Source organism: Hemiscyllium ocellatum, chromosome 18 (genome assembly GCF_020745735.1).
Source record: "Hemiscyllium ocellatum isolate sHemOce1 chromosome 18, sHemOce1.pat.X.cur, whole genome shotgun sequence".
In the NCBI taxonomy this organism is placed as follows: Eukaryota; Metazoa; Chordata; class Chondrichthyes; order Orectolobiformes; family Hemiscylliidae; genus Hemiscyllium; species Hemiscyllium ocellatum.
The window spans coordinates 58,418,431-58,444,274 of NC_083418.1; the positions used below are offsets into that span (position 1 = coordinate 58,418,431).

Consider the following 25,844-nt stretch of genomic DNA (forward strand, 5'->3'; position numbering starts at 1 on the left):
GTCTTGGTGGCGGTTGGAGGAGCGGGGCTCAAGGGCGGAGGAGCGGGAAGTGGAGGAGATGCGGTGGAGGGCATCGTCGATCACGTCTGGGGGGAATCTGCGGTCCTTGAAGAAGGAGGCCATCTGGGTTGTGCGGTGTTGGAATTGGTCCTCCTGGGAGCAGATGCGGCGGAGACGAAGGAATTGGGAATATGGGATGGCGTTTTTACAGGGGGCAGGGTGGGAGGAGGTGTAGTCCAGGTAGCTGTGGGAGTCAGTCGGTTTATAATAGATGTCTGTGTTGAGTCGGTCGCCCGAGATAGAAATGGAAAGGTCTAGGAAGGGGAGGGAGGAGTCTGAGACAGTCCAGGTGAATTTCAGGTCGGGATGGAAGGTGTTAGTAAAGTTGATGAACTGTTCAACCTCCTCGTGGGAGCACGAGGCAGCGCCGATACAGTCATCGATGTAGCGGAGGAAAAGGTGGGGGGTGGTGCCAGTGTAGTTGCGGAAGATGGACTGTTCCACATATCCTACAAAGAGGCAGGCATAGCTGGGGCCCATGCGGGTGCCCATGGCAACTCCTTTAGTTTGGAGGAAGTGGGAGGATTGAAAAGAGAAGTTATTCAGGGTGAGGACCAGTTCAGTCAGTCGAAGGAGGGTGTCAGTGGAAGGGTACTGGTTAGTGCGGCGGGAAAGGAAGAAGCGGAGGGCTTTGAGTCCTTCGTGATGGGGGATGGAGGTGTACAGGGACTGGATGTCCATAGTGAAAATAAGGCGTTGGGGACCGGGGAAGCGAAAATCCTGGAGGAGGTGGAGGGCGTGGGTGGTGTCCCGAACGTAGGTGGGGAGTTCTTGGACTAAAGGGGACAGGACCGTGTCAAGGTATTGGGAGATGAGTTCGGTGGGGCAGGAGCAGGCTGAGACAATGGGTCGGCCGGGGCAGGCAGGTTTGTGGATTTTGGGCAGGAGGTAGAAACGGGCGGTGCGGGGTTGTGGGACTATGAGGTTGGAGGCGGTGGATGGGAGATCCCCTGAGGTGATGAGGTCCTGGATGGTCTGTGAGATGATGGTTTGGTGGTGGGAGGTGGGGTCGTGGTCAAGGGGGCGATAAGAGGAGGCGTCCGCGAGCTGGCGTTTGGCTTCAGCGGTGTACAGGTCAGTGCGCCAAACTACCACCGCGCCTCCCTTGTCTGCGGGTTTGATGGTGAGGTATTACATATTTCAAAAGTCTAGATTCCTTCCAACTCTATGATAACAAATCTCACTGAAAGAAATTTTTGAGCACTCTATATGCAGTCTACTCATAACTGAAAGCTCTTTAATTAAAATTATTTGATATTTTAATTATTTTAAATCACTGCATTCTCACATTGTTGCATTATTATCTTTTGATTTGATTTGGCTTATTTATTGTCACATGTATCTTATTACAAAATCTTGTCAAAAGTGTTGTATAGTGTTGCCACTCTCCGGTGTCATCTTAAAAAAGTAAACCAAAACAAAGAATACAAAGACAGAAAAATGAAGAAATAAAGAAAGTAACCAATTTTCCAATCCTACTTCATCACAGGCCACCAGCCTGGTGGTCAGTCCCCTTTGTCACGCTGCTGGAACAAAAGTCACCATTCATCACTACCATCTCACCTCCACCAACATAGCCAGGCCATCTTGGTTACATACTTGATTACAAAAGCAGTACTTTAAAAATAGCAGAAAGAAAGGAAACAAGATACGAAAGTATTATAAGTCTTATCTCCAAGCAGGCTCCTGGGCCAAACCACAGTCTGGAGTATTGGGAGGAGCAGAGTGCTTGCTACCACTGACACTACTGCGCCCACTCTCCTCCTGCTGCCACTGCCACCTCCAATTTTATAACTACCGATGCTGCAGCATAGTCCAGGAACATGCTTGGTAGGGCCTGCTTACAGCCTTTGATTGCTGGATCCCAGAATATGCTTGGGCAGGGCCTGCTCACATCCTCCAATTGCCAGATCCCGGAACACGCTCGGGCAAGGGCCACTCGCAACCTCCAATTGCTGGGTCCCTTGCCAGATCCCAGAACATGCTTAGGCAAGGCCCAGTCACAGCCTTTGATCGCCAAGTCCCTTGCCAGATCCTCTAACACACTCAGGCATAACCCGTCACCAATGCCTCACGGATGCAAAATACTTTAAACGAAAGAGAAAAGAAATAAAAAGCAAAGGAAAAAGAAAGAAGCAAGAAAAGCAGACAGAAGTGAAGGAGCTCGAACACAGCGCTGCTACTCTGCCGCCATCTTGAGGAGGAGGAGGAGGAGGAGGAGGTTAATATCCCTATGTTCAAATTCCTTGATAAATTAATCAATAATGCAAAAAACATTGAATTATCAGCAACGTGGACACATTAAAAGTCTCTTTTCCACTTTTTGCTGGCACTAAATTCAACAAGTGAATGCATGGCCATCATTACTGGTATAGCCAAGTGTGGTTACAAACTGTAATTTTGACCCTATCTCTAATATAAAAAAACAAAATGCACATGTACTGAAATTATCCCCTGCTATTATCCCCTGCTCCTGATATTTTAGCTAAGTGCCAAAATGGCATTTATGGAATAAAGCAGTTAGTAAATGCCTAAATTAGATTGAAGACCACGCACAATGACAGAACTGACGTTGAACTCACAATTATGGGTGTGGCAGCTGACTTAACTCATTAGACAACATTTCTTATAGACCCAGGTTTCTTCACCATCTTTTTAAGAATGATGTTTATGTTATTCTGAGTGCTAAATTTAAAAATTATTTCTTTATTCTCCATGGTAGTACATTAAAAATAATCTTTCACAATACACTAAAATATGACATCCACAGTAAACAGTCTGGAAAATATGCTGTGATATTATCATGTGAACACTTAATGCATTCATATCAAATTTCCTGGTCTGATATTTTAATGGCAGTGTTAACAATATTGCACAGTGTAATTTCCAGGTTCATGAATTTTTTTCCATATCATCCACGTGGGTTCTTATACTGACACCCAGAATAAGTATCTTCACTCATACCAAACTACTAAACCACTATGTTATCATAGGGTTAGCCTGTCAGGTTCACAGCAGACACTTAAAAGAACTGTACATATTGTCATATAATTATGAAATATATCAATGGAACATAAACAATTTGGAGAGAAAAAATAGTACCAGTTTGAATATAGATATCAGTTATTACTACAACGTCTCAGCACTGTACATAGTTACTGTCCTTCATGTTGTCTTCAAATAAAACATCAACTGAGACCCTCTCAAATTCATAAAAGATCCTATTGTACTATTCAAAGATCAGCAAAGTTCTAAGATGATCAGAGTTTTTCCCTATGTCCCAGCTAATATTTAACCTTCAAAAGGCAGTGACGTGTGGTAATGTTACTGGATTAGTAATCCAGAACTCCAAGCTAATGGTCTGAGGACACTTCTTCAAACTCTGCCATGGCAGATGTTGAAATTTAAAGTCATTAAAAATATAGAATTAGGAGCTAGCCTAATGGTGACCATGATTGTTGTGAAAATAAATCTGAATCATTAACACAAAGTCACATTCTTACTTGGATTGGCCATGACTCCAAACCCACAATTGATTGACTCTTAACTGTCCATTGAAATGGCCTAAGAAGCCACTCAAATCAAAGGCAAACAGGAATGGGCAATAAATACTTGCCTCGCCAGAAGTACCCATTCCCCATGAACAAATAAAAAAACAGAAAAACTAAAACCAGATTCAGTTGTCATTATCTCTGTGTACGTGAAATCTTCATATGGTTAATTTTGGCTGCAATATTTCTCTTCATGTCAAAAAATGAAAGAAAATGAGGGAAAAGATCTTAGGCCAAACAGGTGTTGATAGATGTTGAAGAAAAGAAAACAATGAGCATATTAAAGCTAAAAAGTGTGTTGCTGGAAACGTTCAGCAAGTCAGGCAGTATCCACGGAGCAGGAGAATCAACGTTTCGGGCATAAGCCCTTCTTCAGGAATGAGGAAGGTGTGCCAAGCAGGCTAAGATAAAAGGTAGGGAGGAAGGACTTGGCGGAGGGGCAGTGGGAATGCGATTGTGGAAGGAGGTTAAGGTGAGGGTGATAGGCCGGAGAGGGGGTGGGGGCGGAGAGGTCGGGAAGAAGATTGCAGATCAAGAAGGCGGTGCTGAGTCCAAGGGTTGGGACTGAGATAAGGTGGGGGGAGGGGAAATGAGGAAGCTGGAGAAATATGCATTCATCCCTTGTGGTTGGAGGATTCCTAGGCAGAAGATGAGGCACTTCCTCCAGGCGTTGTGTTGCCATGGTCTGGCGATGAACGAGGCCAAGGACCTGCATGTCCTTGGCGGAGTGGGAGGGGGAGTTAAAGTGTTCAGCCACGGGGCGGTTGGGTTGGTTGGTGCGGGTGTCCCAGAGGTGTTCTCTGAAACAGTCCGCAAGTAGGCGGCCTGTCTCCCCAATGTAGAGGAGGCCAGATCGGGTGCAGCGATGCAGTAAATGATGTGTGTGGAGGTGCAGGTGAATTTGTGATGGATATGGAAGGATCCCTTGGGGCCTTGGAGGGAAGTGAGGTGGGGTGTATGGGTGCAAGTTTTGAATTTCTTGCGGTTTCAGGGGAAGGTGCCAGGAGTGGAGGTTAGGTTGGTGGGGGGTGTGGACCAGACGTGGGAATCACAGAGGGAGTGGTCTTTCCGGAACGCTGATAGGGGAGGGGAGGGAAATATAGCCTTGGTGATGGGGTCTGTTTGGAGGTGGCGGAAATGACGAAGGATGATACGATGTATCTGGAGGTTGGTGGGGTGGTAGTTGAGGACCAGTAGGGTTCTGTCCTGGTGGTGATTGGAGGGGTGGGGTTCAAGGGCTGAGGAGCGGGAAGTGGAGGAGATGCTTTGGGGAGCATCATCAAACAGGTCTGAGGGGAAATTGCGGTCTTTGAAGAAGGAGGCCATCTGGATTGTTCTGTATTGGAATTGGTCCTCCTGGGAGCAGATGCGGCGGAGGCGAAAGAATTGGGAAGATGGGATGGCATTTTTACAGGGGGCAGGGTGGGAGGAGGTGCAATCTACGTAGCTGTGGGAGTCAGTCGGTTTATAGTAAATGTCTGTGTTGAGTCAGTCGCCCGAGATAGAAATGGAGAGGTCTAGGAAGGGAGGAGTCTGAGATGGTCCAGGTAAATTTGAGTTCGGAGTAGAAGGTGTTAGTAAAGTGGATGAACTGTTCAACCTCCTTGTGGGAGCAAGAGGTAGCGCCGATACAGTCATCGATGTAGCAGAGGAAAAGGTGGGGGGGGTGGTGCCAGTGTAGCTGCCGAAGATGGACTGTTCCACATTCACCTGCACCTCCACACACATCATTTACTGCATCCACTGCACCCTATGTGGCCTCCTATACATTGGCGAGGCAGGCCGCCTACTTGCGGAACGTTTCAGAGAACAACTCTGGGACACCCGCACCAATCAACCCAACCGCCCTGTGGCTGAACACTTTAACTCCCCCTCCCACTCCGCCAAGGACATGCAGGTCCTTGGCCTCCTCCATCGCCAGGCCATGGCAACATGACGCTTGGAGAAAGAGTGCCTCATCTTCTGCCTAGGAACCCTCCAACCACATGGGATGAATGCAGATTTCTCCAGCTTCCTCATTTCCCGTCCCCCCACTTTATCTCAGTCCCAACCCTCGGACTCAGCACCACCTTCTTGACCTGCAATCTTCTTCCCGACCTCTCCGCTCCACCCCCTCTCCGGCCTATCACCCTCACCTTAACCTCCTTCCACCTATCGCATTCCCAACGCCCCACCCCCAAGTCCCTCCTTCCTACCTTTTATCTTAGCCTGCTTGGCACACCTTCCTCATTCCTGAAGAAGGGCTTATGCCCGAAACATCGATTCTCCTGCTCCTTGGATACTGCCTGACCTGCTGCGCTTTTCCAGCAACTCATTTTTCAACTCTGATCTGCAGCATCTGCAGTCCTCACTTTCCCCTAATGAGCATATTAGGAAATTCTACAATACCATGAATAACATTGCAAAAGTGCTGTATTAGCAGTGAAGTACTTTAGAGCTATGTAAATGCAAACCATTTATCAACACAAGTGCATTTAATTTTCATCGCAACCTTTTCCTTTGTTGCTCTTCACTTTCTTCATGCAGGTTTTCTGATTGTGCTCATTGTTTTTTTATATAGAATCCCTACAGTGTGGAAGCAGGCCCTTCAGCTCAACATGTCCACACTAACTGTCCAAAGAATATCCCATTCCCCAACCTTATTATTCTACATTTACCCCTGATTAATGCACGTAACCTATACAACCTACACTATGGGCAATTTAGCATTGCCAATTCACCTAACCTGCACATCTTTGGATTGTGGGAAGAAACTGGAGCACCCAGAGGAAACCCATGTAGAAAGGGGAGAATGTGCAAACTCCACCCAGACAGTGGTCCGAGGCTGGAATCAAACCCAGGTCCCTGGTGCTGTGAGGCAGCAGTGCTAACCACTGAGCCACCATGCCACTCCAAAATTTATTTTTGTTTCTATCAATTTATGTTTGTCCTCAGCTCTCCTTCCTCACTTACTTCATTTGTTGATGTGTAGGCTAAATTAAACGTAAAGACTGGTATCTTGAGAGAGTCAGTATTCAGGAAATTCAAGTAGGTCACATTATGCTACTGACAGCTGCAGATGAATTCCAAGTGAAAGACATAGGAATGGCAGCAGAGTTGAATTCCTTGACCAATCAGGAGCTTCAGTGCGAAGAAAGCAGTACTGTGTGGTCAACCTGACAAATTAAAAATGGCTCAGCCATTGGATTGACTGTGGTTTTGCCTCCTGACCAACTGGACTCATCGTCCCCACCACACTTCTACTTCCCTCATTCACACACCATATTCTTCATATTTGTGTATATTGCGGGCACATACACTATTTCTGATATTGATACAACATTATCAATGCCCTTCAGAAGCACGTATTCCAGACTTTTCCATTGACCCTACAATGTTCCCAATACCTCAATAAAACTCTAACAAGCTACTGCCTCGGCTCCTGCATAAAGTCACCACTGAGAGACTGTGTTAAACTGCCACAGTGAGACAAAAGCTGGTGGGTTGCTATTTTCCAGCTCAGTTCAGGTACCCTTAAGAGGCAGAAGAAGGTTTAAGACTGAGTTTTCAGAGACTGGCCTATTAAATGCATTTGAGAAATGGTCTGACTTTGATAAATTTATAAAGCAGGATAAATATTCTGTAGAAGAACATATCATGGATTTAAGAGGCTATATACAAGATTGAAAAGTTCTACTTGAAGATTTCTAACTTAGTGCTTGCCCTTAAATTGTTAGATTGTGCTAAAAATTATACAACCCTGAATGATACAGGCTATCGTAAGGAATTTGGGAGAATTGCATTAGATGTCAAGTGAGGCCTATCATGACATCAGGAGCAACTACTTGCATTTTCCAACAGGGTTGCAGATGTTGAGAGGACATTCTCACTAGGGAGTGACAAGATGTATATTAACAGTGATTATTGCTTGTTAACATCCTCATTAACACCAAATCTTACCTCATTAGTACAGTTTCTTACTGTACAATGAGATGGATTTTAAAAATCTATGTCAAGCATTACTGGCATGAAGTTAAACTGGGTACCCAGTAACCGCAGCTTGCCCAGCCCCTCCAAAGCTGTTTCAGCCACCAGCATTGATGCAACAGGACACACTCCAGAGCACTAGCCGCATGCTGTTATCCAACACCTATCAGTCTCTCCATGCCATCAGGCCACAACTCAAATCCATTTACAGTATGCTTTAGAACTATTATCCTGCACTTTGGAGCACACTGGCTACTATCATTGAAGTGCTGCTGCAAGCAGCTCAGAGACTGGACCAGGTTGCTACCTCATCCTCTGAACACTCACTCACTTAGCACCAACATGCATGCTCTGCCTTGTCATGCTTTGCCTTGCCTTGCCTTGCCTTCCATGCCATGCCATGCCTTTTGGCACAATGGCACCTCACTCAGGGCTTAAAAGCTTACAATGGTTCTGCCTTGATTTGTTATTTAGGAAAGAGCCAGACTCCTTGTCAGGCTTGACAACGGTGATCAATACAGGGATAGGCACCTTGCTGTACAGTGCAGTGCTATGTTAATCACGTACCTACAGCATTTGCCAACTGCCTGTGTGGCAAATATACTGCATGTGCTTCAACCAACTGGGCTTGTCTGGAAGTCCATGGGAAGCATTCACAGTCAAGTCAGAGGTTTGCTGTTGTCAGGGGATCTTAGTGTTAATAGAATTTAGGTTTTCAGAAAGAAAGACTTTTGAAGCAATGTTTGAAGCATTAAAAAAATTCTAGGAAAATATTCATTCTCAGCAGTCTTTACAACTCAAATTGGAGTAACACAAAGAAAGGAGAATCCAATAGTAATGGCACTGTGGAATCATCCATATACATGCAAAAGTATAAATATAAAAGGAGGATCAAAACAAAATACTCTTCCTATTGAGCAAGCCACAAATGAAAAATGCTTAAAAGAAACTGGAAATGCAACAAGGTAATCTTTTGGGAAATCAGTGGATTTATTGCTTACATAATCTGAATGTCATTTACTGAAGAAATGATTGGGGACTGGACTGGGGACACCTCAGCTAAGTTTCTAAATAATAATGGGGGGAGAGAAAGGGCAATTGCCAATGATGAATTTAGGAACATTATAGTAATCTATACAGCAGAAAAGAGTCCTTTTAGGGATGGAATATATGAAAGAAATAGATCAAAAAATCAAATAATTGCAAAGCAACATAACTATTAAGGTACATTCCTCGAGGTTAACTGGTATTGATCATGTGCTTACAGAATCTGAACAAGTTCATTATGGCAGGCAGGCAGGCTGGCAATTTTGGAATTCATTCACCTGGCATATTTTGGGAGTAGGCTTGGGATTGGGTGGGAAGGTTGGCTAGTGTCGAGCTGGAACATGCATAATGGGTGCACGTAAAATTTATCCCAAAGAATGTATACTCAATTGCGTGTAGCACGCGTTTTGACCATCTTGAACAATACCAAGTCATAAGGTAAAACCATATTAATCTATTAAAGGAAATATAAGACCAGAACACTGAATAAGCAACAAGCTCATTAGTGTAAAAGTGCCAAAACTAACAGATTGCAGAACGACAACCAATATAAGTCAAAGGTGAGTCATGCAGTTGGTACGTAAAGCAAACAATATTTTTAATCCAACAAGGGAGTACCAACATATCCAATTACCATTTGCTGACAAGCAAAGTGTATCTACCATTTGTGATAACTGATATAGACATCAACACAGCACTTTGAGTTGTAATCACTACAGGCAGAAGCTTTGTATGATATGGAAAATGATTCAGAGTTAACCACTGTGCATAACCCTTGGTATCCCTCACCTATTCACCATCCAATGTAAACTATCTACCAACTAATGAATCTTTGTCTGCAATTATATTGGCCATAGAAATCCAGGATGAATGAACTGAGTCATCCTGGTAATACGCTCCACTTAAACACAAGAGTAAACAAATTTCCCCAACATCAGCGAGTGCTTGGGCATTAGCAATTTATAGTGATTGATTGTGAAGAAGTTATTGCTGTGAAATAGATGTGTAACTCAGGCTTTTATCATTCTGAGTGACAAAGCAGACAGTTCCCTATTTACAGATCCTAGCTGAATAAAGTGACATCAGGCACTCCTCCTGTTTAAATGACAATTCAGTGGTTTATGATGCCAAGAGTATTTTAATCTGGTGACTCTTCGAATGAAAATGGGAAAAGAAATCTGAACGTTGGCAACATTGACCATATGGCAAAACAAGGCTTAAAGCTAAAGCAAATGGCATTAAAAGCAAGGGCAAATAGAAGCAATGTGTTTGGACAAGAAGCATTTTAATCATAATCCCTGATGAAATATCAGTGCTTTCAAAGCCAATAACATACTGATAGCAATTGATGCTCAAAATTAAATATTAACCCTGTTTGGTTACTCCAGAGAGCCCAAGCTTTCAATTTTGCCATCAATTTACTTGATTAAGTAGGACTTTAGAAGGATCACACAATTAATTCCCTGTAGCACAGTCATATCAAAGGCTATAGATACAGCTCCATGATGTGTTGTCCTATTTCACTGTATTTAGATAATAAAAGTAGAGGTGAACTAATACACCCTCAAACCTATTTACTCAATGCTTTTCATAAATCAACCATTGCCCAAAATTCTTACAGGAAAAGATTCCCAATGATTATTGCAGTAGAATCACTGCTGAGCTTAAAGTAGAAGTGAGCAATAAATAATGCTGTGGATATATTGGCATGATTCCAGCTGATGGTAATACTGAACAAATAAGATGATTCAAGACTGAAATCTGACATTTTGATTATCTTGAGCATAGTCATTGAACATAGTCAGTGACTCAACATATTCACAAGAGACTGCCAATGTACTTTTAATAAAAGAGTCTAAGATCATAAGGTATAGACACAGGAGCAATGTTTATTTGACAAAAGAACATAAGTTAAAGGAGCAGAATTAGGCCAAATGGCCCATCACGTCTGTGCTGCCATTCGGTCATGGGTGATATGTTTCTCAATCCCATTCTTCTGCCTGCTCCTTGTAAGCAGTGATGTCCCTACCAATCAAGAGTCTGTTTATCTCTATCTTAAACATACTCAATAACTTGGCCTCCACAGTGCTCTGCAGCAATGAGTTCCATAGATTAACCACCCCCCAGCTGAAAGAATTCCTCCTCACTTCAGTTCTAAAGGTTCGCTCCTTCACTTTGAGGCTGTGCTCTTGGGTCCTAGTTTCTCTTACTATTGGAAAAATCTTCTCCACGTTCATTCTATCCAGACCTCTCAGTATTCTGTAAATTCCAATCAGATTCCCTCTCATGCTTCTAAACTCCGTCAAGTCCTCAAACCCTCCACATAAGAGGAGTCCTTCATCCCTGGAATCATTCTTGTAAACATCTTCTGGACCTCCTCCAACGCCAGCAAATCTTTTCTTCGACATGGGCCCAAGACTACTCTCAATAATCCAAATACAGTCTGACCAGAGCCTCATACAGCCTCATCAGTATATCTCTGCTCTTATTTCCTAGCTCTCTTGAAATGAATGCCAAAATTGCATTTGCCATCTTAACCACCAACTGAACCTGCATGTGAACCAGAAGAGAATCATGTACTAGGACACCCAAGTCCCTTTGCGCTTCAAATTTCCAAAGCCTTTTCCCTTGTAGAAAATAGTCTGTGCCTTTATTCTTCCTACCACTTGTCTGCATAACTTCACACTTTACCACATTGTATTTCATCTGCCACTTCTTTGCCCACTCTCCTAGCCTATTCAAGTCCTTCTGCAGCTTCCCTACTTATCTTTGGGTCATCTGCAAACTTAGCACCAATGCCCTCAGTTGCCTTGTCCAACGTGAATAGTTGTGGTCCCAACACGGAACTTCACTACTCATTGGCTGCCATCTTGACAAAGATTCTTTTTTCCTGACTCTCTGCTGTCTGCCAGTCAGCCAATCTTCTATCCATGCCAGTATCTTGCCATAATACTTATCTTATTTAGCAGTCTCATTGTCAAAGGCCTTCTGGAAATCCAAATAGATCACATCCACCGGTTCTCCTTTGTCTACCTTGCTCATTTCCTCCTCAAAGAATTCTAAGAGATTTGTCAGGCATGACCTTGCCTTGAAGAAGCCATGCTGATTCAGCTTAATTTTATCATGTGTTTCCAAGTACTCTGCAAATCTCATTCATAAGAATGGGCTCTAAAATCTTACCAACGATTGAAGTCAGGCTAACTGGCCTATAGTTTCCTGTCTCCTGTTTCTCTCCCTTCTAAAGCAGGGGTGTTACATTTGTTCTTTTCTTGTCCCTGGTACCCTCCACAATGCCAGTGATTCCTGAAATATCACCACCAATATCTTAATCCATTTGATCCGGATGATTTAACCACCATTAGATCTTTCAGCTGCCCCATCGCCTTCTCTTTAGTGATGGCCAATATACTCACCTCTACTTCCTGCCTCTGAGGAAGTTCTGGAATGCTGCTAGTGTCTTCCACTGTGAAAACTATGCAAAGTACCTATTCAGTTCCTCTGCCATTTCTTTGTTCCCATTATGACTTCTTCAGCCTCATTTTCAGGTGGTCCAATGTACACTCTTGACTCTCTTACCTTTCAAATAGCTTTAAAAAAAACCTCTTGTAATCTTCTTTTATGTTACTAGCTACCTCACTCTCACATTTTATCTTCTCCTCCCTTACTGCTTTTTTGGTTTTTAAAAGCTTCCCAATCCTCAACTCTACCCCCCTAGATTCTATGAGTTCCAGCTCTGTATCACTTCTTGCTATTGATTTAATTTGATTTCTAAGTAACAAGGTAACATCAACCCCTCTGCCCATCTGTCTGGCAACTGGGAAAAATCTTAATGTAGACATTAAAAAAACATAACATAGGAGCAGGAGTAGGCCATTTGCTGCTTTGAGCCTGCTCCCCATTCAATATGACTATAACTGATTATTCAACTCAAGATCCCATTCCCACTTTTTCTTATCCCTTTTGATCCATTTCCTCCAAGACGTACATCTCATCCCTTCTTGAAAACAGTAAATGTTTTGGCTTCAACTGCTTTCTGTGGCAGAGAATTCCAAAGACTCACTACTCTTTGGGTAGTTCCTCATCTCAGTCCAAAATGGCCTATGCAGTTCCTTAAATTGTGATCCCTAGTTCTGCATTCCCTGGTAATCAGGAAAATCCTTCCTGCATTTATTTGGTCTGGTCCTGTTAGAAGTTTACAGGTTTCTAGAAGATCTCCCTTCGTTCTTCTAAATTCACATGAATATAGCCGTATTTCATTCAGTTTCTCTTCATGCAACAGTCTTGTCATCTCACCAAAACGGATTCAACCCTTTTTCAGCAATATACCTTACAGACATACAATCACAGTGATGAATCACTCCTATCCTCAAAAAAATTTGACGCAATTGTCAAGATCATAGTGTTACCTCTCAGTAACTTTCTACATGCTCACTAGATGTATTGTTGGCCTATGTAGGCTTTAGCTGTTGTTACTTAATGTTCAAATGTAATGATTAGTGTTGAAGCAACTACCTAAAGAAAGTAATACTCACATATCTATGGGTCTTAAAGGCATCTAGTGGACCACTTGTGCATACTTTGTCTCCTTCTAGACCAATCACTCGTTTGCAAATATTCATTTTGGGATTATTGGGACTTTTAGCAATTACCACATCACCTCTGTGAACAAAATTCCAAGTGAGATTAGAGGAAACATATTCGTTTGTGTATTCTGAACAATTCAACAAAATAAATGAATCTACACAGTAAAATTACATATTTTGAAGATTCTGATACTTGTACTTTTGTGGCAACTTACTTTTCAATGCGATAAAACTGTCGACTAAGTTTCTCAGAGATGATTATGTCATATGTCTTAATTGTAGGCTCCATGGAAGGACCGGAACACTGCAAATGAAGGAAAATACATTGCTGAGTTGTAAGCAAAATTATTGAACATATTTAAGCAAGCATGTTGAAAAATCTTTCTTGGAACACCTGAAGTTTCTGCTGACTGTGGGATAATGGTATTAAAACTTCTAAGGTATTCTTCTGAAATTTCAATGAAAGATTTCTTTCAAAGGAAGAAAAACATTGCTATTATTTTCCCTTTTCACTCTCCAATGGTAAATATCCTATTTTTGTTTTATAAGACACGAAATAGAGGCACGATCTCATTCAATTATAAAATAAAATTCTTATGGGGTTTGACAGGTTGATGCAGGAAGAATACTTTAGAACTAGAACTTTTGATGAAGAACTAGGAAACAGAGTCTCAGAATAAAAGGTAGGCCACTTCGGACATAGGAACATAGGAGCAAAAGTAGGTTTTTCATCCCACAAGCCTGCTTTACCAATCATCCACACTATCTCCATTTTCGTTAATATCATTGGTATCTAGAAATCTGTCAATCTATCTCCTGAACATAGTCAATAACCAAGCTTCCACATCTTTCATTTCTGCACCTTAAAAATTTGTATAACTTTCAATTAGATCACCTCTTATTTTCTAAAACTTTTAAGAATTCAGGCCCTGTCTCCTCAATCTCTCCTTATCGGATAGTTCCATGAATCCTGGAATTAGTCTATTGAACCTCTGCTGCATTTCCCCAATGAAAATCTATCCTTCCTTCAAGTAAAAAGTCAAAAACTACACAGAACCAATGCTGTAGGTGTTGTCTTACTTAGATTCTATACAATTGAAGAAAGACATCTTTACTCCTGTACTCAACTCTTCTCATGCCAAAGGCCAACGTACTATTTTTCTTCCTAATTGTTTGCTATGCTAGCATGTTAACTTTCATTGACTTATGAACAAAAACACAGAAGTCTCTCAGACATTAACATTTTCCAGATTCTCACCATTTAAGAAATATGTGGCACTTCAATTCCCCCAACCAAAGATGCTTCCCTCATACTTAGTCACATTATGTTCTATGTAACAAATTCTTGTCTACTCATTCAATCTGACCAAATCCTCTTGAAGCTTCTTTGCATTCTTCTCACAAAACACATTTCCACTTTGTTTCAGGTCATTGGTAAACATTGAAATATTACATTTGAACTGCAAAACCTAATCAATGATATAGATTGTAAACAGCTAGGACCAAGTATTTTAGTACTAACTAGCCACAGTCTGAGAATGGCCCATTTATTCCTACTTTGTTTATTTTCTGTAACTTATCCTCAATTCATGCCAGTATATTTCTTCTCACCCCATGTGTAACTAATCTTTGGTGATACCACTTCAAACACTTCCTCAAAATCCAAATGTATCACATATATGTTTCAAAAGGTTTGTTAAATAGGATTTCCCTTTCATAAAGCTATGTTGACAATGCCCAATCAGGTCATTTCTTTCTGTGTATGTAGTTGTCACATCCTATACTATAGATTTTAATAATTTTTCCTTTTACTAATGTCAGGCAACTACATTTGTTGCTCCCTGTTTTGGCTCGCCCACCTTGCTTTTACAATAACAACAATAATAAAAAATAATAGGGATACATTTGCAAGCTTGCAATCTGAAGGCACCATTCCAGTATCCATAAAATATCAAAAGATGACTAGCAATGTATTTAGTCTTTACACTCCACCTCTTTCAACATTGAGAAATACAGCATTGGATCCCAAGGAATTCTTTAACTTTCGGTCTCAATAATTTCTTGAAAACTGCTTTTTGACTAATACTCATTTCGTTCAGTTCCTCATTCTCTCCATTCCTAGGACTAGGACTGAGACGAAAAACAATTTTTTCCATATAATTGGTAATGAATCTTCAGAATTCTCAACTTCAGAGGGCTGTGGAGGCTCAGTCATTAAGTATATTCAAGACAGAGGGTGACAGATATCTAGATATTGAAGATGACAAAGCACAGAGGGATAATGTGTGTAATGACATTGAAGTATAGGATCAGCCACAATCATGTTGACTGACAGGATGAATGGCCTGCTCTAGTTCCTACCTCCTATGCCATTAAATCACAGAGTTAGCATGCAGGCACACAAATAAAGGCAATGGTATTTTAGCCTTTATTATAAAGGTTTTGGAGTATATGGAAATCTTGCTGCAATTAGATTGGGGTTGGTGACACCAAACATAGGTTCCTCAATGAAGGAAAGGTGCACTTGCCTGTTAATGGATGCAACAATGGTTTTCAAGATTGAATCATGGGATTAGAGGGCTGAATTTATGACACAGATTGTGCAGAAAGGGCCTATATTCACCAGAGGTTTAAAGAGTTAAAGATGATTTAATTGAAATGCATAAAGTTGGAGGTTTGACACGATAGTTACTAAGAGGACATTTCCCTGGCTGGAGTGGACATAGTCTCAGGACAAGGAGTCTCAGGATAAGGGCTCAATAATTTAGTTGTGATTCATTACAATTTTCTGTGAAATACAGCTGTAAATATACTCATTAAATGAAATATTAAGAGTCAAATTGAGACAATTTTGGGTACTAAATGATCAAGGAAAGTAGAATTAATGTTGAAGTTCAGCCATGACCTTTATCAATGATGCTTAATGACCATCCCTGTTCCTATTTCTTATGTTGTTAAATTTTTAACCGTGTGACTACAATTCAATAATGGATCATTATGCAGAATATCACTATCATAAATATAGATTCTACCTTCCAGCAGCACACAGTTCCAGTTAACATAGGGATTTTTAAAATTAAAAATGGCAACACACATGGATTAGCAGGCAGAAACTAATATCTGTTTCTCCAGTTCTTTCTCTCTAGTATAATATGTTTTCAACATGTTCACATGACATACCCCGATACCTTTTCTTTTCTATCTGGCATCTTTACTAGATAGTTCACCTGACTCAACTTTTTCCCCATTTGATAGGGACCACGAAACATGACTTTGAAGGGATCGCCTATTACTGGTAACAGTGCGAACATGTCATCCCTTCAGGAAAATATCCATGCCTCAGAGCTGTTATCTGCCACCTGCTTCATTTGAAACTGTGCTCTCTTTAGATGCTGTTTAGCTAACTCAAGTACTTGATTTAGTCTCTCCCAAACCTCCGAAACATAATCTCAGTGTGAGATCTCAGACTTTGGTCCTGTCAATTTTTCTTTAGTTAATTTCAAAGGGCCTCTCACCTCATGTCTGAATATTAACTCAAAAGGAGTGAACTGAGTAGATTCATTTGGGGCATCTCTAATGGCAAACAATACGAATGGGATACCCTTATCCCAATCATTCGGGTAATCTTGACAGTATGCTCCCAACGTGGTCTGATGCCATATTTCTAAAGCTCCCTGGGATTCAGGATGATACGTACTGGATTTAAAGTGCTGTATACCTAAGCTATCCATAACCTCCTTAAACAGCCTAGCAGCAAAATTTGATCCTTGGTCCGACTGAGTCTCTCTGGGTAGCCCATACTGTCTGAAGACAGCTACAAACTTCTCTACCACCTTTTTTGCCTTGATACTCAGTAGTGGAATTGCCTTCGGAAATCTGGTAGACACATCCATTATGGTTAACACGTACTGATTCCCACTTTTAGTTCCTGGGAGGGGACCTAACAATCAATTATAACCCACGTGAAAGGTTCTTCAAATGCCGGAAATTGCACAAAGGTGCTGGTTTTATTACCGCCTGTGGCTTACCTATCATTTGGCAGGTATGACACGTATGGCAAAAACTAACCACATCCTTATGCATTCCAGACTAATAAAAATGTTTTTGTACCTTAGCCTGAGTTTTTCGTACCATTAGGTGACTTCATGTGCTACCTGTAATACCTTCTGCCTGTGTGCTACCGGCAACACAATCTGGTGCACTTTGGCCCGTTTCTCCTCAGCACTAATCTGCCGTGGTCTCCATTTCCATCTTAGGATTCTACCTTTCAGGTAATAACCCTCAGGAATATTCTCTGCCTCCCTTTTGGAGTATGCATCCACATATATATCTTTTATTGTCTTGTCTTGCTGTTGCAAGTCCCTTAGCCTTAGACTAAACGCATCCGTCTGACCCTCTGCCTGTTCAAATTTTTCCTGCACAATTGCAGCAAACAGGTTGTTCGCCAACTGAACCTCAATTCCTTCATCTTTCTCTTTACTTTTCGCTTCATACTGTGACTTATGATAGTGGCATCTGGTTGCTACACAGTCTGGGAAAATACCAAGACATTTCTGTTTTAACTCCTCAGTTTCTTGGTCTTCCTTGGGCTTCTCCACAACAAGGGGTGTCACTCCCACCTTGGATCCTGCCAAATCATTCCCAAGAATAAATTGAATTCCTGGAACTGACACCCTGTCAATCACCCCCACTTTAACTTCCCCAGTCTTGAGTTGGCTCTCCAACCTGATCTTAAATAGGGGAACGCTAAATTTCTGTCCATCTATCCCACAAATTACCACAATCTCAGGTAATAGATCAGAAAGAGTGTATATTCGCTCATCTCTTACGATCAGCGACTGGTTAGATCCTATATCTCTCAGCACTGTAAGTTCTTGTCCTTCTCCCTCATTCTTTCTGAGTAAGCTTTACCCATAGAGGCGAATTCTTTGTAGAGATCAGGGACTAACTCCATATCCAGCCCCTCCCTGTGCACTCTCCTGCAGCTCTTGGCTCTTCTTGGGGTCTCCGTTACTAATTTTACTAATGCCACTGGCTTAGCTTCTTTTACCACATCTTTTCCCACAGTGCCTTTCTTTAACGACCCGCACTGTGACTTTACGTATCCCACTTTACCACAGTGGAAACACCTGAGGTCTTTCACCTCCTTTCCTCCCTCATGGGCTTCCTTTTTAGCCTGTGGTAAACTCTTACCAGTGCTCTCTACTCTTGGTTTCGTAGTGCAGAATCACCCCTTCTCTCAACTTCTATTCCTCACAGGATGAAATTCTGGTCTATGCTTGTCCTATGCACCAACCTTATTCAACTACTATTTCTGCAACCCTTCTCACTTCCTGAACTTTCTGTTCCTCCATGTGAATTCTTAATATCTCTGGAAGTGAGTTTTTAAACTCTTCTAGCAGAATAATCTGTCTTAGAGCCTCAAAAGTCCTATCTATCTTTAAAGTCCAATTGTCCAAATACCTGAAGCCCTCCCTCCTACACTATCCTTGCAGCCACGTGATCAACTGCACTCTCTCCCTATTCCTTGCCTCACTGTCACGTGGCACTGGCAACAACCCAGAGATCAAAATGACTGTTTAATTCTTTCAATCTCAACCTAAGTCTGACCTGGTTCCTTCTTTATGTTTCTGAACCACTGTCTGTATGCTTCTGGTACCAATTCATAAGCACTTAAAATAGCTTATTCTACATAATCTCTTGACCCCTCATCTAACAGCACGGCAAATACCTCATAAGATCTGCCGACCAGTTTAGTCTGAACTAGCATTACCCATAAATCCTCGGACCACTCCATCTCCCTAGTCAATTTTTCAAATGAAATAAATAAGGCTTCAACATTTTTCTCAACAAAATGTGGCAGAGTTTATCTTCGAACTCCATTTTCCTCAATTGTAATTTAAGTTTTTCAACCTCGACTGCACTCGTCTGTTTCTCTGACACACCGAAGTGTTTGAGTAATTCCCTTACAAGTTTTGCTTTACTTTCATCCTTGGTTAAATGCAAATCTGACCTATTTTCTAATTCTTAAAGGTATGGCCTTTTTCTTTCCTTCTAAACTTTCTTGGCAAATTTGAGAATCATCTTCAAACCCCAGAACCATTTTAGCAATTTTTAAGTGCTATTTCTCTCACTTTTAAATTAATCAGTGGAGTGGAGAAGGAACCCAAGACACTACACGTGTAGCGTCTCCCACCTTCCCCCCTCCTCTAACCTATAAAAAAGACTCAGTCGGCTGAACAGGTAAGCTACTTAGTGTTCTTGTTTTGGAGATCAAGTGTAGAGTTATGGCAGCACAGGCAGTGGAATGTTCCTCCTGCAGGATGTTTGAGGTAGGGGTGACCACCGATGCTCCTGCTGACTTCACCTGCAGGAAGTGCAGCCAGCTCCAGCTCCGCACAGACTGCATTAGGGAACTGGAGCTGTAGTCGGATGAATTGAGGATTATTCGAGAGGCTGAGAGGATGATAGATAGAAGCTACAGGGACATAGTTACGCCAGAGAACAGAGGTAGCTGGGTAACAGTTAGAGGTGGGAAGGGGAGGAAGCAGGCAGTGCAGGGATCCTCTGTGGTCGTTCCCCTCAACAATAAGTATACCGCTTTGGATACTGTTGGGGGGGATGGCCTAGCAGGGATAAGCTGCAGTGACCAGGTCTCTGGCACGAGGTCAGTCTCTGAGGCCCAGAAGGGAAAGGGGAAGAGGAGGAGAGCACTAGTTATAGGAGACTCTATAGTTAGAGGGACAGACAGGCAGTTCTATGGACATGGGCGAGACTCTCAGATGGTTTGTTGCCTCCCGGGTGCCAGGGTCTGAGACGTCTTGGACGGGTCTTCAGAATCCTTATGGGGGAGGGTGTGCAGCCAGAAGTCGTGGTGCACATTGGCACCAACGACATAGGTAGGAAGAGGGGTGGGGAGGTCATTCATGAGCTCAGGGACTTAGGCTGGAAGCTAAAAGCTAGGACAGACAGAGTCGTCATCTCTGGGTTGTTGCCAGTGCCACGTGACAGTGAGGCAAGGAATAGGAAGAGAGTGCAGTTGATCACGTGGCTGCAAGGATAATGTAGGAGGGAGGGCTTCAGGTATTTGGATAATTGGACTGCACTCTGGGGAAGGTGGGACCTGTACAAGCAGGACGGGTTGCACCTGAACCAGAAGGGCGCCAATATCTTGGGAGGTAGGTTTGCTAGCATTCTTCAGGGGGGTTTAAACTAATTTGACAGGGGGATGGGATCCGGACTTGAAGTCCAGCAAGTAGGTTAGCTATTTTTCAGAATGTCCAAGAATGTAGGGAGGCTGTGGAGAAGGTAACACTGACAGGGAATACTTGTGGATGTAGAGATGGGCTCAAGTGTGTATACTTCAATGTAAGGAGTATCAGAAATAAGGTGGGTGAACTTAAGGCGTGGATCGGTACTTGGGACTGATGTTGTGGCCATCACGGAAACATGGATAGAAGAGGGACAGGAATTGTTGTTGGAGGTTCCTGGTTACAGATGTTTCAGTAAAATTGGGGGGTGGTAAAAAAGAAGGGGGGGTTGGCGTTGCTAATTAGAAATGGTATAACGGTTGCAGAAAGGCAGTTCGAGGGAGATCTGCCTTTGGAGGTAGTATGGGCTGAAGTCAGAAATAGGAAAGAGCAGTAATCTTGTTGGTGTTGACTATAGGCCCCCAATAGCAGCAGAGATGTGGAGAAACAGATTGGGAAACAGATTTTGGAAAGGTGCAGAAGCCACAGGGTAGTAGTCATGGGCGATTTCAACTTCCCAAATATTGACTGGAAACTCTTTAGATCAAGTAGATTGGATGGGGCGGTGTTTGTGCAGTGTGTCCAGGAAGCTTTTCTAACTCAGTATGTAGATTGTCTGACCAGAGGGGAGGCCATATTGGATTTGGTACTTGGTAACGAACCAGGACAAGTGATGGGCTTGTTAGTGGGTGAGCATTTTGATGATGGTGACCACAATTCTGTGACTTTCACCTTGGTTATGGAGAGAGACAGGTGCGTGCAACAGGGCAGGTTTTACAGTTGGGGGAAGGGTAAATACGATGCTGCAAGACAGGATCTGAGGAGCATAAATTGGGAACATAGGCTGTCAGGGAAGGATGTCGTTGAAATGTGGAACTTTTTCAAGGAACAGATACGACGTGCCCTTGATATGTACGTACCTGTCAGGCAGGAAAGAGATGGTCGTGTGAGGGAACCTTGGTTGACGAGGGACGTTGAATGTCTTGTAAGGAGGAAGATGGACGCTTACATTAGGTTGAGGAAACAAGGTTCAGACAGAACATTGGAGGGATACAGGATAGCCAGGAGGGAGCTGAAGAAAGGGATTAGGAGAGCTAAGAGAGGGCATGAAAAATCTTTGGCAGGTAGGATCAAGGATAACCCCAAGGCCTTTTATGCGTATGTGAGAAACATGAGAATGACGAGAACGAGGGTAGGTCTGATCAAGGACAGTAGTGGGAGACTGTGTATTGAGTCGGAAGAGATAGGAGAGGTCTTGAATGAGTACTTTTCTTCAGTATTTACAAATGAGAGGGACCATACTGTTGAAGAGGAGAGTATGAAATGGACTGGTAAGCTGGAGGAGATACTTGTTAGGAAAGAAGATGTGTTGGGCATTTTGAAAAACTTGAGGATAGACAAGTCCCCCAGGCCTGACGGGATATATGCTAGGATTATGTGGGAAGCAAGAGAGGAAATTGCAGAACCGTTGGCAATGATCTTTTCATCTTCACTGTCAATGGGGGTGGTGCCAGGGGACTGGAGAGTGGCGAATGTTGTGCCCCTGTTCAAAAAAGGGAATAGAGATAACCCCGGGAATTACAGGCCAGTTAGTCTTACTTCAGTGGTAGGCAAAGTAATGGAAAGGGTACTGAGAGATAGGCTTTATGAGTATCTGGAAAGACACTGCTTGATTAGGGACAGCCAGCATGGAGTTGTGAGGGGTAGGTCTTGCCTTACAAGTCTTATTGAATTCTTTGAGGAGGTGACCAAGTATGTGGATGAGGGTAGAGCAGTGGATGTAGTGTACATGGATTTTAGTAAGGCATATGATAAGGTTCCCCATGGTAGGCTTATGCAGAGAGTCAGGAGGCATGGGATAGTGGGAAGTTTGGGCAGTTGGATAGAGAACTGGCTAACCGGTCGAAGTCAGAGAATGGTGGTAGATGGTAAATATTCAGCCTGGAGCCCAGTTACAAGTGGAGTTCTGCAGGGATCAGGTCTGGGTCCTCTAGTGTTTGTAATTTTTATTAATGACTTGGAAGAGGAAGTCGAAGGGTGGGTCAGTAAATTTACAGATGATACGAAGATTGGTGGAGCTGTGGATAGTGAGGAGGGCTATTGTCGACTGCAAAGGGACTTAGATATGATGCAGAGCTGGGCTGAGGAGTGGCAGATGGAGTTCAACCCTGTCAAGTGTGAGGTTGTCCATTTTGGAAGGACAAATAAGAATGCGGAATACAGGGTTAACGGTAGGGTTCTTAGTAAGGTGGAGGAGCAGAGAGATCTTGGGGTCTATATTCATAGATCTTTGAAAGTTGCCACTCAGGTGGATAGACCTTGTAAGAAGGCCTATGGTGTATTAGCGTTCATTAGCAGAGGGATTGAATTCAAGAGTCGTGAAGTGATGTTGCAGCTGTAAAGGACCTTGGTAAGGCCACATTTGGAGTACTGTGTGCAGTTCTGGTCACCTCATTTTAGAAAAGATGTACAAGCTTTGGAGAGGGTGCAGAGGAGATTTACCAGGATGTTGCCTGGAATGGAGAATAGGTCATACGAGGATAGGTTGAGAGTGTTAGGCCTTTTCTCATTGGAATGGTGAAGGATGAGGGGTGACTTGATAGAGGTTTATAAGATGATATGGGGAATAGATAGAGTAGACAGTCAGAGACTTTTTCCCCGGGTACAACAGAGCGTTACAAGAGGACATAAATTTAAGGTGAAGGGTGGAAGGTATAGGGGGGATGCCAGGGGTAGGTCCTTTACCCAGAGAGTGGTGGGGCATGGAATGCACTGCCTGTGGGAGTGGCAGAGGCAGAATCATTGGTGACCTTTAAGCGGCAATTGGATAGGTACATGGATAGGTGCTTAAGCTAGGACAAATGTTCGGCATAACATCGTGGGCCGAAGGGCCTGTTCTGTGCTGTATTGTTCTATGTTCTATCTATGTTCTAAGTCACTGAAATTAAACAAATTGTCTCACCTAGGTTTTACTTAAAAATGTAGGACACCAACCTGCAAGTGTTTAAATCTACTGGGATTTATTGTACCCCAAATCTATTCAAATCTGTCCAAAGCAGGTCAAATTGCGGACGAGTCCCCAAACTGTTACTGCACAGGGTAACCCTTCCCCGGTAATGTAAACTTGCAACATCGAAACGATTTAACCTATACTGTAATCTAATAAAATTTGAGATGCAAAGAACTATCCCAAAAGTGACTATTTAAAGTAAAAATTAACAATTTAATTTTTTAACGTCTAATAGAGAATAATTAACTGATAACTATTTACAACTCATTTATCTAAGCCTATCTTTTACCTTCCCTGTGACAATATTTGTCCAATAAAACCCCCGATTAAGATTTACAAAAAATTTCAAATTCCAAACAAGCCAGCTGTTGAATTTTCTCTTGGTATCTTCCTCTGTACATTTGCTCTCCAGTTGGTGTTGGTCTTTTTTCCTGTGCAAACTCCTTCTTCAGACAGGTACCTCTCAGAGTTCTTACTAGAAGCCTACATCTGTTGGTCTTTTGGTAGTTCTCCTCCAACTGTTCAATTTTGCTTTTGGTTTTATAACCCAAAGCATCGGATTGTTTCTTTGGTGTTAATACTGTCAAAATACTAAATTCAAACTTGATTGACGTTTGGTATTTTGGGGTATAATTTAAACTGATTGGCCGAATTGGAATTTGTTTTTATTGTCTCCAAGCAACCCAGCTAATCTAGATGTTCGAGCAAATGTTACATTGTTAACTTGTTCAGAACACTTGGTACTGTGCCAGGTAGTTGTATTAGCTTTTAACTCTCTTAAAAGGTACAGTACCCCTTGCACCTTCATAACACTGTGCATCTTTCACGTTTCATTACATTTGGAAAATATTTGCCAACGCACCTAAACTGTACATCATAGTTGTCAGCTTAACAACAAACTGGGCGGTACGGTGGTATAGTGGTTAGCACTGCTGCCTCACAGCACCAGAGACCTGGGTTCAATTCCCGCCTCAGGCGACTGTGTGGAGTTTGCACGTTCTCCCTGTGTCTGCGTGGGTTTCCTCCGGGTGCTCCAGTTTCCTCCCACAATCCAAAGATATGCAGGTCAGGTGAATTAGCCATGCTAAATTACCCGTAGTGTTAGGTTAGGGGTATGGGTGGGTTACGCTTCGGCAGGTCGGTGTGGACTTGTTGGGCCGAAGGGCCTGTTTCCGCATTGTAAGTAATCTAATTTAAACCATTTTATCTATCTTTGTGTCATCTGCAAATTTAGTCACCATGCCTTCAGTTGCCTCATCTAAGACATTGATATAAATCATAAAACCTTGTCTCCCAGCACAAGAACTTGCAGGACTCCATTTGTCACATCCTACCAATCTGAAAAAGACCCACTTATACTGAACTCCACTTTCTGCCAATATTTTATTCATGTAGTATATAGCATGAGTTCCTACTTTGCACATCATCTTTTTACATGGAACCTTGTAAACTGTATTCTGGAAGTCCATTTTATATTACATCAGCAGTATGGCGAAGTGTTGATGTAGCAGTATTTTAACTGGACTAGCAGTCAAGAGATCCAGTAATGCTCTCATGTCTTGGGTTTGAACTTAACCATGGCAGAAGGTGGAATGTGAATTCAAAAAATAAAAATAAAATCAAAGTTATAAGTTTTAATGATGACCATGAAATCCCTACTGTAAGAACTTGGTTATGCCGAGGAATAACCAGCTCATTAACACTCGGTTTGGGTTCCACCACAGCCCTGAACTCATTACAGCTTTGGTTCAAACATGGACATAAAAGCTGAAGTACTCAGCGGGGAGGTTAGAGCTACTGCCATTGACATCAAGACCACATTTGATCAAAAGATTTCAAGGAGCTCTTAACAAAAAAGCTTGACTCAATACGAATCAGAGGAAGGGTCTCTGCTGATTGATGTCATATCTAGCATAAAGAAAGATGGTTGTGGCTAATGGAGAACAGTCATTTCAACTGCAGGACATTGCTACAGGAGTTCCTCTGGGTAGTATCCTTGGCCCAACCATCTCCAGCTGCTTCATCAATTCCTTTCATTATAAAGTCAAAAATGGAGGTGATCACAACCATGCTGAGTCCTCCCATTACCTTGAGTTTTCAAAGTGCCCAGTTATAACCTCTTTAATGATCAATTTGAATAGCTTCATCATGACAAAGTTAAATGTCTTTTAGTTTCCTGTATCTTCCCTCTCTTCTTTCTTTAGTATATACTATTTTCCAATTTCATGGTCCCTTTCCAGAATTTAAAGGACGTTGCAAAAATAAGAACAACTTCTTTTAAGGCTCAAGGATGAAGTCCATCACATGGAGACTTATCAACCTACAGCTTCATTAGTTTGCGCATTTCCCTAGAGATTATAATTTGACAGAGTTCCTC

General features: G+C 42.4%; 1 protein-coding gene across 3 annotated transcripts in view; it reads right to left on the reverse strand.

Annotated features, from left to right (window-relative positions):
* immp1l (inner mitochondrial membrane peptidase subunit 1) overlaps positions 1-25,844 on the reverse strand; it is a 164,143-nt gene that overhangs the window by 62,519 nt on the left and 75,780 nt on the right. For all 3 annotated transcript variants that reach the window (XM_060839051.1, XM_060839050.1, XM_060839049.1), the window contains 2 exons: positions 13,423-13,511; positions 13,157-13,283 (listed from right to left, as the gene is read on the reverse strand). In XM_060839051.1, coding sequence (XP_060695034.1) covers positions 13,157-13,283; positions 13,423-13,511 — 216 coding nt within the window. The remainder of the gene's footprint in view (positions 1-13,156; positions 13,284-13,422; positions 13,512-25,844) is intronic.